Genomic DNA, 13,142 nt, shown 5'->3' with positions numbered 1-13,142 from the left:
GCAAATCCGCTTCTATCAATATTTCCACAGTAGGGAAATGCAGAAAGGTCATGTCTGCATGAATCAGCATTAGGACCTCATTAAAACGGGCCAGATTCTAGATCTCTATAATGGGTTGATCCTTCCATCAACCAGATTGTGATTCACTGTCTTTGTATTTTAATAGAAACGTCGCTGGTGTTTAAACAAGACTGTTTTCAGCCTCTATTAGCTGAAATATCTCTGCTCGGAGCGGCTCTGAACACTTTCATTAGCGTGCTGGTGAATTAATAACCCCACGCTGCCCGGGGCATGACATTTATAGAAAGAGACAGGAACAAAGAAAGACAGACAGAAAGACATTTATTTCCACGGCGGTTTGTAAAATGAATCGCGGAGAGTCGACGTCGCTCTGCAGCTTTGATTTAATCAACGGGAGCCGTTTTGTGTTCCCCAAAAGAAAGAAAGAAAGAAAGAAGGAAAAATGATAAAAATAATAAAGTGGAATAATCAATAACTTCAACCATGTGATATTATTGAGTGTGTCAGTGTGTCACTGTCAGAGTGATAGTGACAGTGCAGTGTTATTGATCAGTATCGCTGATCAGAGCAGTGTTATTGATCAGTATCGCTGATCAGAGCAGTGTTATTGATCAGTATTGCTGATCAGAGCAGTGTTATTGATCGGTATCGCTGATCAGAGCAGTGTTATTGATCGGTATCGCTGATCATAGCAGTGTTATTGATCAGTATCGCTGATCAGAGCAGTGTTATTGCTCAGTATCGCTGATCAGAGCAGTGTTATTGATCAGTATTGCTGATCAGAGCAGTGTTATTGATTAGTATCGCTGATCAGAGCAGTGTTATTGATCGGTATCGCTGATCAGAGCAGTGTTATTGATCAGTATTGCTGATCAGAGCAGTGTTATTGATCGGTATTGCTGATCAGAGCAGTGTTATTGATCGGTATCGCTGATCAGAGCAGTGTTATTGATCGGTATCGCTGATCATAGCAGTGTTATTGATCGGTATCGCTGATCAGAGCAGTGTTATTGCTCAGTATCGCTGATCAGAGCAGTGTTATTGATCAGTATCGCTGATCAGAGCAGTGTTATTGCTCAGTATCGCTGATCAGAGCAGTGTTATTGCTCAGTATCGCTGATCAGAGCAGTGTTATTGCTCAGTATCGCTGATCAGAGCAGTGTTATTGATCAGTATCGCTGATCAGAGCAGTGTTATTGCTCAGTATCGCTGATCAGAGCAGTGTTATTGATCAGTATCGCTGATCAGAGCAGTGTTATTGATCAGTATTGCTGATCAGAGCAGTGTTATTGATCAATATCGCTGATCAGAGCAGTGTTATTGATCAGTATCGTTGATCAGAGCAGTGTTATTGATCAATATCGCTGATCAGAGCCGTGCTATTGATCAGTATCGCTGATCAGAGCCGTGTTATTGATCAGTATTGCTGATCGTCTCCTCACCCATTCGCAGTGAAGACAGCACGGCTCCTTGGCTGTAAGGGGGCGGGACCATGGTCAGAAACAGGAAGAGGAAGTGAATCGACAGCAGCAGCAGTGCTGGCAGAGCCGGCATCTTCTTCTCCTCCTCATGGAGAACGGTCGGTTTGCAGCCCCGCTGACGCCACCTGCAGCACGGGAAGAGACATGGAGGAGAGAGGGACAGAAGAGGAGGAAGAGAGAAAGGGAGAGAAGAAGGAAGGAGAGAGAGGTGGTCAGTGAGAGAAAGGGAGAGAAGAAGGAAGGAGAGAGAGGTGGTCAGTGTGGATATTAGGAAGAGGCATTACAAAAATAATTACAACCCGGTCAATATGAGAGCGAGAGATAAAGAGGAGAGAGGGAGATGGAGAGAGGGGTGAGGAGGACAGGGAGATGGGGAGAGGAGAGAGGGGAGAGGGAGATGGAGAGAGGGGAGAGGGAGAGGAGAGGAGAGAAGGAGATGGAGAGAGGGGTGAGGAGGACAGGGAGATGGGGAGAGGAGAGAGGGAGATGGGGAGAGGAGAGAGGGAGATGGAGAGAGGGGAGAGGGAGCAGTAATAGCTGCAGAGTTTATAGCAGACAAGCCTGACTCACAAACAGCATTGTGTTTATCTCAGGTCTATTCCATCATGTTCTCTAATGCAGGGGGTCTTTGAGAGAGAGAGAGAGAGAGAGAAACACTGTCTCCAACTGAGAGAGATGGGGGGGGGAGAGGGGGGAGAGAGAGGGATGAGAGGATGGAGGAGAGAGAAAGAGAAGGAAGGGGATAAAGAGAGACACCTAGTGCATTAACACGAACCCGCTAACGCCACCTAGCCCCCCAGACTGGAACCCAGGCCTCCAGAGGAAAGGGAAAGGCAGTAACGAGAGGCTGGTGAATTAGCATTAATTGATTAAGCAGGTCAGAGCTTGTCAGCTGTTGAACAATGAGATCAATACACCAGCTGAATAGAATGTCTTTCAACAGTGACATCAGAGCACTGTGACAGCTTACAGTCCTAACCCAACTCATGCCTGGTCTCACAGTGCATCCCATTCATCTGGGGCTAAAGCACAGCACAGTGTAGTAAAGCACAGAGAAGATAATGAACCAGCCCCCTTCTCAAAGCACAGTGAAGATAATGAACCAGCCCCCTTCTCAAAGCACAGTGAAGATAATGAACCAGCCCCCTTCTCAAAGCACAGTGAAGATAATGAACCAGCCCCCTTCTCAAAGCACAGAGAAGATAATGAACCAGCCCCCTTCTCAAAGCACAGTGAAGATAATGAACCAGCCCCCTTCTCAAAGCACAGTGAAGATAATGAACCAGCCCCCTTCTCAAAGCACAGTGAAGATAATGAACCAGCCCCCTTCTCAAAGCACAGTGAAGATAATGAACCAGCCCCCTTCTCAAAGCACAGAGAAGATAATGAACCAGCCCCCTTCTCAAAGCACAGTGAAGATAATGAACCAGCCCCCTTCTCAAAGCACAGAGAAGATAATGAACCAGCCCCCTTCTCAAAGCACAGTGAAGATAATGAACCAGCCCCCTTCTCAAAGCACAGTGAAGATAACGAACCAGCCCCCTTATCAAAGTGTACTGCTTTCATATCCCCCTGGTAAAAGCACAGCACAGTGTAGTAAAGCAGAGTGAAGATAATGTTTTCTGGCACTGCTACAGTATTGTCTATTGACTGTGTGTCTATAGCCTGAAGCATGAGATGGATATTTGGTCTCTGATACAATTAGCAGCAACCCACTAAGCTTCTGATATGCAAATGTGTGTAATTCTGCCAGTAAAAGAGAGAGAAGAGAGAGAGAGAGAGAGAGAGAGAGAGAGAGAGAGAGAGAGAGAGAGAGAGAGAGAGAGAAAGAGAGTGAGAGAGAGAGAGAAACAAGGGGAGAGAGAGAGAGAGAGAGAGACAGAGAGAGAGAGACAGAGAGAGAGGGAGAGATGGGTTGAGATGAGTTGAGCTCCTCAGTGTTCCTCGATCAGGAGGCTGGGGGGAGAGAGAGGCTGGGAGGGAGAGAATGGGAGGGATAGGAAGGAGGAGGGAGACTAGAAGGGAAAGAGAGACAGACACAGAGAGACTGGGAAAAAAGGAGGGAGAGACAGAGAGAGGAAGGAGAAGGAAGGTCAAACTGCGCTAGTGTGCCAACGAAACATCTGGCTGGTGATTCAGTCTCCCCCGAGCTCTGCAGTGCAAGCTTGCCAGGCAGAGCTGCACCCTCACCCTCTCACCAGCAGGGGGCAGTGCTCGAATACTACTGTGAGGAGAGCAGATTCCGACAGACAGCCGTGGTTCCAACGCATTAGCAGATATAACACTGTGTACCATTAATAAACAGTGTCACAAAAAAATGATAATTCCACGCAGTTTGAAAATACACTGTCAATGGAAATGTTACAAAAACATTCCCAAATAGAGCAGCAGGCATTGTGTGTGTGTGTGAGTCAGAGTGTGTGTGTGTGTCTCAGAATGTGTGTGTATCAGTGTGAGTGTGTGTTGAGTGTGTGTTCGGTGTGTGTGCATCATCCTCCCTCTCCCTCTCCGATACAGGTTCCCTGAACCATGCTGTACTCGCTCTCTTCCTCTCACTCTCTCTCTCTCTGCTGCCGTGGCAACAAGAGTCAGGGTTGATGTGTGGCTCACAGCAGCAGGGCGGAGTTCCACCTCTCCCCCTCTCCCTCTCTCCCCGTCTTTGCTCTCTCTCTGTCTATCCCCCTCTCCCTCGCCTCACGCTGCTTTACAAAATGGCCTATTCTCTGCTCAATGTCCTGTTCAGTCAAGAGGAAGGGATTTCTGTGCCCTTTCTGACTGTTTATCAAATACCACTCCCTCTTCTCCCCTCTCTCTTTCCTGCACACTCTCTCCTCTCCTCCCTTCCTCCCTCTCTCCTCCCCTCAACCTTTTCCTCCTACTCTCCCCCTCTCTCCCTTTCTTTCTCCCCTACTCCCTCCCTCCCTCTCTCTCTGTCTCTCCCCCTCCCTTTCTCCTTCCTTCTCCCAGTCCTAATTAATCCAATTAAAAGAATCCTAACGCGATCTTAACTAATTAGTGTTAATCTGCGTAATTATTGAATTAAGACACTTGACTTTGCTAGGCAGGGGTATAAGGAACGTCTGATCTAGTGCGCTGGCATTGCCTGCTGTGTGCTGGGCAGAGCCTCGTTGTGCTGTGCTGTACACAGGGCAATGCTGGCAGGACCGCACTGTATAACACTGATATAAAACCCTGTACAGAACTACAGCAGCTACCCAGCATGGTGTCTATATAAAGTGCTGATCTAGTGCACTGGCATTGCCGGCTGTGTGCTGGGCAGAGCCTCGCTGTGCTGTGCTGTACACAGGGCAATGCTGGCAGGACCTCACTGTATAACCTTGTAAAACTGCTGTAACTGCTGTCTGAATAAACGATGCTTGCACAGAGGCTGGAAGTTTTCATTGGTTTTATTGGGCTTCAAATAAAAACTATTCAACGGTACAAAATCGACCCACCCACCCACAGACAGCCAGACAGCCAGACAGCCAGCCAGACAGCCACCCAGCCAGACAGACAGCCAGCCAGCCAGCCAGCCAGCAGTCCGTCGTCCTATCCTGTCTGTCGGTCGGTCTGTCGGTGGGTCGGTCGGTCTGTCTGTCTGTCCTGTCTGTCGGTCGGAACCACCCAGCCAGACAGACAGACAGCCAGCCAGCCAGCCAGCCAGATAGACAGACAGCCAGCCAGACAGATCTGTCGGGTGGTCGGTCTGTCGTCCTGTCTGTCGGCTCCGGTCTGTCGGTCGGTCGTTCTCTGTCGGTCGGTCCGTCAGACAGTCGGTCTGTCTGTTTGTCAGTCGGTCTGTCTGTCGTCTGAGAGCCAGACAGCCACCCAGCCAGACAGACAGCCAGCCAGATAGACAGCCAGCCAGCCAGCCAGCCAGCCTCTCACTCCCTCTTTCCAAGTCACTGAAGATTAGTAAACAGTACAAGACTGTAACTTTGTTAACTGTAATAAAGCAATGAAGTTTAAATGGCTGTCGACCTATTTACAAGAAGCACAAATCCAGTCAGCATTATTGTAATAACTCTGCTGTCATATTTCAAATCTATATCTATATCTATATGAACTGCAGAAAAATAACGAGTCCCTAATGAAAAAAAAAAAACAACCTAAACTCTGATATCCTTCAGTAAGCAATGCTGGAGTCTCAGTCAATAAAACCACTGAACAGAGACAGCCTCTATAATTAACTTTCTTAAATCACATTATCTATCCGTTTATGTGTTTATATATTAATTTCTGGTTGCTTTATTTATGAAACCCAGTTTTAATGACAGGGCCGGTAAAATCAGCTTCCCATTCCATCCTGCACTTTGTAAATCTCAACTTCCCTGCCTTGAGTCTCAGACTGGGTCTAACTGAACAGGATACTCTAAAAACACAGCTACAGCAACGACCGCTCGTGTTACTGGGGTGCATAGCTGTGTTTTTGGGGTACATTGCTGTTTGACAGACTAGCTTTTTAGCAGTTTTATTCAAATTTTCTAAAACAAATTTGTACGAAGTACTTTAGGAACCTTGGGATGTAAGGCGCTATAAAAATGTGAATTGCTCTGTACTGTACTGTATTGTGCTGTATTGTATTGTACTGCATTGTATTGTCCTGTACTGTATTGTATTGTATTGTACTGGACTGTATTGTCCTGTATTGTGCTGTATTGTATAGTACTGTATTGAATTGTACTGGACTGTATTGTACTGTATTGTACTGGACCGTACTGTACTGTATTGTGCTGCATTGTATTGTCCTGTATTGTACTGTATTGATTTGTACTGGACTGTATTGTACTGTATTGTGCTGTATTGTATAGTACTGTATTGAATTGTACTGGACTGTATTGCACTGTATTGTACTGGACCGTACTGTACTGTATTGTGCTGTATTGTATTGTCCTGTATTGTACTGTATTGAATTGTACTGGACTGTATTGTGCTGTATTGTATTGTACTGTACTGAATTGTGCTGTATTGTACTGTACTGCACTGTATTGTCCTGTATTGTACTGTATTGATTTGTACTGGACTGTATTGTACTGTATTGTGCTGTATTGTATAGTACTGTATTGAATTGTACTGGACTGTATTGTACTGTATTGTACTGGACCGTACTGTACTGTATTGTGCTGTATTCTACTGTACTGTATTGAATTGTACTGGACTGTATTGTGCTGTATTGTATTGTACTGTATTGAATTGCTCTGTATTGTACTGTATTGTGCTGTATTGTATTGTACTGCACTGTATTGTACTGTATTGTATTGTATTGTACTGTATAGTATTGTATACAGAATTAAGCTCTGTAAATTCCAGGTGGAAATCTTCCTCCAGGCCTGTTCTAAATCTTTCATTATTTGCATCCCTCCCTTCCCCACAATCCCAACCTGAATCCAACCAGCCTCTCCAGGGATGTGTGTGTGTGTGTGTGTGTGTGTGTGTGTGTGTAACACAGCAGGGAGGGAGGATGAGAGGAGAGAGCAAAGAGAGAGGAAAGAGAGAGGGAGATAGTAGAGAGAGAGAGAGAGAGAGAGAGAGAGAGAGAGAGAGAGAGAGAGAGAGAGAGAGAGAGAGAGAGAGAGAGGCTTGTACTAACGACACAACGTTTCTACCGGAAGCATTTCTCAGTGGCTAAAATCACACACTGCAAGATTTTCCCCTGTGCGTTACCTAATTCAAGATTTCAACGTCAACCCTATTCAGCAGGTTTCATTCGACTTCATTAGAGGTCAGCTGAAATACAAAACCACAACATGCGAGGGTTGTCGAGCTAGATGGAAGGCGGGTGGGAACGTGACTAGCCAGGACTAGCTTAAGAAGCGGGGGGCGGGCAGGGGGGCAGGGAGGGCGTTCCGGCAATCCATCTCTGAGAATCCCAACAAGGCTGTTGTTTGCCAGATGGATGGGGCTCCAGTGACAGGCAGTGGGATCGATGCTTCACTCCTCAGCTGAAGCCCCCCGAAGGCCAATGGAGAGACAAGACAAGCCTTTTAAGATGCAGGGTTAGGGTTTTCTCTTTGGATTGTAAAGGTGTACACATTCCAGGCGGAGGGGGGTGGGTTACCCTGAGAAGGATTTCTCGTTGTGTGTGACGATGATCGAGAGGGAGGCGGGGTCTTTTAATTTAATACACAGCTAAACAAATAATTCCATGCATTTTCCTACAAACTGCTATACGAGTCTGATACGAGCGGGTTTTCAAAGAAACCGAAGTTTTCGCAAACATGCATTTTATATGCGCTGAATGCATCTGAGCAGCTTATAATATAATGAACACACAGCTTACAACATAATGAACACACAGCTTACAACACAATGAACACACAGCTTACAACACAATGAACACACAGCTTACAACACAATGAACACACAGCTTACAACACAATGAACACACACACACACAGCTTACAACACAATGAACACACAGCTTACAACACAATGAACACACAGCTTACAACACAATGAACACACAGCTTACAACACAATGAACACACAGCTTACAACATAATGAACACACAGCTTACAACACAATGAACACACAGCTTACAACACAATGAACACACAGCTTACAACATAATGAACACACAGCTTACAACACAATGAACATGCAAGTTACGACAATAGGAAGAGCGCAACCTGGGTATCGCACGTATTCATCCTTAGCTAGTCATTAATGACAACATTGTAAAGCACAGAGAGGTCTGGTAAAGCATAGGGAAGCATTGTAAAGCACAGAGAGGTCTGGTAAAGCACAGGGAAGCATTGTAAAGCACAGAGAGGTCTGGTAAAGCACAGGGAAGCATTGTAAAGCACAGAGAGGTCAGGTAAAGCACAGGGAAGCATTGAAAAGCACAGAGAGGCATGGTAAAGCATATTAAGAAAAACAAACCATGGTAAACTATCCCTTATACAAGTTTCCCATAGTAAAATCACAGCACAGTGTAATATAGCACAGTGGAAGCATGATAAAGCCCGTAGAGGTTTGATAAAGCATTTAAAAGTCAAACTAGGGTAAATGCATAGTGTAACCATGGGAAAAGCAAGGAGGAAATCTGCAAAATTAAACAGCTTTCAGAAAGAGAACATTTCAGAAAGGTGAGACATGAAACCTTAAACCAAAGGTCAGTATCCTATACTGTAGCCATTACACATCTAAGCATATATAGATATCTATATATATATATATAATAAGTATAAAGCATATATAATATATAATAGTATATTTATATATATAGTGCCTTTCATAGTGGACCGCCATCACAAAGCTGCTTTACAAGATACGAGACTAGGGTGTGTGAGCTATGCATCAGCTGCAGAGTCACTTCCAACAACGTCTCACCCCAAAGACGCAGCACAGGGAGGTTCAGTGACTCGCTGAGGGTCACTCCTGATTGTAAGCTGTTTCTTCCTCAGTTGTCCTGATAGGATCTTGAACCGGGGACCTCCTGATTGTAAGCTGTTTCTTCCTCAGTTGTCCTGATAGGATCTTTTCGGAAGCACTGCCACAAACAGCCGGCATGCGTTTCGAGGGATTGTGACCCAGGTAGGAGTGCCAGTGTGAAAAGGGCTTAGAATAATAAAGCAGCTTAATTAATAATAAAATCGCTTTTTTGAACAACCACACACACACACACACACACACACACACACACACACACACACACACACACACACACACACACACACAACACACACACACACACACACACACACACACACAACACACACACACACACACACACACACACACACACACACACAGCACACACTCACACACAACCACACACACACACACACACACACACACTCTCTCTCACACACACACACACACACACACACACCACACCACCGTTGTGTTAGACATCTTTCCACACACACACACACACACACACACACACACACACACACACACACACACACACACACACACACACACACACACACACACACACACACACACACACACACACACACCACACACACACACACACACACACACAACACACACACACCACACACACACACACACACACACACACACCAGCAACACAGTCTCATCCACAACCACACACACACTGGCAACAACAGTCTCATCCACAACCACACACACACACACACACTGGCAACACAGTCTCATCCACAACCACACACACACACACACACACACACACACACACACACACACAGTCTCATCCACAACACACACACACACACACACACACATATATATATATATAAATAAAAATATTGACCACATACAGATTTCTATACAGCCCACAGCTATGTAACTGTATATCGATACTAGTATATATTAACCTCACATAGATTTCTACACAGCTTGTATAGACACTAGCACAGATTTCACATAAGCAGATATATAGTCTAATAGCTATATAACCTTATATAGACACCAGTATGTAGTACCGACAGGTTGATTTCTATATAGCCTGATAGTTAGTATGGTACTAGTATGTATCTATCCATAGGTAGATTTCTATACAGTCTCATTTATATGGACTCCTATTACACTCTGCAATGGGTAACCTTCATGTATGGAGATTCATAGGAAGTGTGATGGCAAAATCAAACTGCACACACAGAGACTCACAGGTGAGTCCTGCTACACAGAGAGAGGAGAGGAGAGGAGAGGAGAGGGATACAGGTAGAGGAGAGGAGGAGAGAAGAGCGGAAGAGAGGAGAGGAGAGGAGAGAGATACAGGGAGAGGAGAGAGAGAGAGAGAGAGAATGGATACTTACAGAGTGAATCAGTAGGATCCTGTAGGCTTCGGGGGTGGGGGGGGCAGGGGGGCTGTTCTGAAACGTCGTCCTTAAAAAAAATCCCGGGAATAACAGGATCCGAGAAGAATTTGAAAAAAAAAACAAAACACTGCAGCAAAGAGGGCAACCTGTCCTGGTCCCTCTGTCTGTCCGTCTGTCAGGGCTAATCCAATCAGAAAGGGTGGAATTTCTTTTATTTAATCCATTCTCCTTTTCTCACGTCACAGGGAACTTCCAGGCGCACAGGGTTACATTTTGAGGACATTCTCCTTAAAGAAATATTTAAAAAAATGAATAAGCAAACCAATAAATGAAATAAAAAAAACTTGGCCTTCATTCTCTGGCACGGGAGCACTTAATCTGAACGAACAAACGCCAAGCAGAGTACAAAAAACCACGACAGCCAGACAGCGAACTACAAAAACCACGACAGCCAGACAGCGAACTACAAAAACCACGACAGCCAGACAGCGAATATACATGGCTAATAATACACAAATTGAAATCCACCAAGGGCTTGTATTGTTACTGGTGTTTTTTTTTTAGGGGGGGGGGGGGGGGGGTTGTTTTCAAGAAATTGTTATCCGAGTGGAAACAAAATTCCAGGCTTGAGAGAAAAAAGCATCATCTGGAGCCAGAGAATTGGGAGATTTCTCCAAAGTCCAGGAATTCATTCATTCCCTGATGCCAGGCTGTTGAGAAACATCAAGGCCCATTTCTAACAGAACGGCCCCCTGGGGGGGGTGGGGGCAGTTCAGTAAATCAAACAGATAACTATTGATCTCACTTGCTTTAAATACAATACCGCAACCTTGCTTTCCTCCCTCTTTCCCCCTAACCCTCCAAAAACGCTTTAGGGAGATTTATATATATAAAATGAAGTTTGAAACAGATAAATGTGTGTGTGTGTGTGTGTGTGTGTGTTAGTCCAGTATATTACTGTGTGTGATTAGTACACCCAGCTAAGGGTCTTGTCAATGTGTTTATACCGCAATTGGAATGTATGTCAGTCGGTTTGTTTGTGTTTGTTAGTTAGTTAGCCACTTAGTTTGTTTGTTCATTAATTAGTTAATTAACCCAAGGAACGAACCCACAACCAACAGGCACAGCTGCAAACGATTTGAACAGTCGTCCTGCATGCAGAGCGTTTTACTGAATGAGATTGGAGGGTAGCGGTGGAGGGGGGGTATAGATGGATGGATGGATAGACTACTACCTTCCTCCATGCTCCCCCCCCCAGTCTCTCCTCTGAGAACTCTTGTTGTCACTGTCATCGGGGGGGTGGGGGGGGGGGGGGGGGGGGGGGGGGGGGGGGGGGGGGGATGTGTAAAAGAAATAACTAACGGTTCGCTCGATTGCCAAGCGATTTCACAAAAAAAAAACCCAAAAAACAACTGATTTATATTCTGAATCAACTCACCCCCTTCCAGGAATTCCCAAAAGGCAGAATCGATAAAAACAATCTGCTTGTTCCGATCCCCTCCATCTCACTGATCAACAGATATTTTATAAGAATGAACAGAAATGAAGTATCTATTGACGTATACCATGTTTTAAAAAAAAAAACGTTACCAGCATCAAAGCCGCAACGACAGATTCCAAAATACGCTCTCTCCCCCTCTTCCCCCCTCTCCCCCCACCCCTTCACAAAGAAACAAGCTCTCCTGAATTGCAATGTCAGGGACAGGCCGGCTGTTTGGGGAGGGGGGGTTCTTTGGCTTCCAATAATCCCAGAAAAGGCTGCTGTTTGAGGTATTTTCTTTAGTTCCTCGGGCAAAAAGCAGCCATCGATGCAGGAGTCATTATTTTCTTCTATCGTTTCATCCTCTTCGTTCCTCCAGTTTTAAATCCAGAGGCCCCCCTCTCTCCTGCACATCCTCTCTCTCGTTCCCTCTTTCCAAAGCTAGCCCCCCCCTCCCCTCTCTCCTCACACACACACAGCAATGTAGCGACGCGCGTCATCTCCTCTACTCTCTCCTCTCTGCCTGCTCTCCCGCTCCGACCTCCTTTCCGAAGCTTGTTAATCTGTCTGCTGTTCCCCCCCCCCCCCCCCCGATTCAAAACGTATGAAAAATAAAGAGAGAGATTTATATATAGCGAGATTTATATATTTTCTTTTCCCCCCTGGGGGTGGGGGGAATAACCCCCAAAAAATCCAGCTAAAATCTTTAAATCTGCAGACAACCAAAGGATAGGTTTTTAAAAGTCAAGAGAAAAATCCTCAAGCTCGCACGCGTGTGTGTGTGTACTGACACAGGGAGGAAAAAAAATCTTCAGCCGAAAGAAAACAGAGAAAAAAAAAAAAAAAAAAATCTGATATCCTGTCTCCTTATTTACTGTTGCTAAGGTACTTCACTGCAGAGCACTTGTACCTTCATAGGAGCAGAGCGTCACAGACTCCCGCTCTCCACTCTCCCCCCCTCGCTCTCTCCCTCTCTGTCTCTCCCCCCCTCTCTCTCTCTCTCTCACTCCCCCTCTCTTTCTCTCTCCCCCCTCTCTCTCTCCCTCTCTCTCTCTCTCTCTCTTTTCTCCCTCCCCTCTCTTTCTCTCTCCCCCCTCGCTCTCTCTCCCCCTAGAGCAATCTGAGGGGGAGAGAAAGAGAGAGAGTTTTTTTGTACAAATTTGACAAGTCGACCTTAAGAGAGAGAGGTTTGTGTAACGAGATTTTCCTGGGGGGTTTATGTCCTGGGGTGTGTATGTGTGTCTTGGTGTGTATGACTATGTCTGTGTCTATGTGTGTGTGACTTTGTATGTGTGACTATGTGTGTGTGACTTTGTGTCTGTTACTTTGTGTGTATGGGCTATTGTTGTGTGACTTTTGTGTGTGTGCCTACCACACACTGAGACACCGATACACACACACTGAAA

General features: G+C 45.5%; 1 protein-coding gene across 1 annotated transcript in view; it reads right to left on the bottom strand.

Annotated features, from left to right (window-relative positions):
* Positions 1-12,208, bottom strand: part of LOC121304162 (glutamate receptor ionotropic, kainate 5-like) — a 22,897-nt gene extending 10,689 nt beyond the window's left edge. Inside the window, exons 1-3 of the mRNA XM_041235131.1 lie at positions 11,695-12,208; positions 10,254-10,543; positions 1,464-1,627 (exon numbers count right to left, since the gene is read on the bottom strand). Of these exons, the coding sequence (XP_041091065.1) occupies positions 1,464-1,575 (112 nt within the window). The 5' untranslated portion in view covers positions 1,576-1,627; positions 10,254-10,543; positions 11,695-12,208. The remainder of the gene's footprint in view (positions 1-1,463; positions 1,628-10,253; positions 10,544-11,694) is intronic.
* Positions 12,209-13,142: the final 934 nt, after the last annotated feature.

The sequence above is a fragment of the Polyodon spathula genome, chromosome 37, assembly GCF_017654505.1.
Source record: "Polyodon spathula isolate WHYD16114869_AA chromosome 37, ASM1765450v1, whole genome shotgun sequence".
Classification (NCBI taxonomy): domain Eukaryota; kingdom Metazoa; phylum Chordata; class Actinopteri; order Acipenseriformes; family Polyodontidae; genus Polyodon; species Polyodon spathula.
This window is presented reverse-complemented; position numbering and strand designations above follow the sequence as displayed.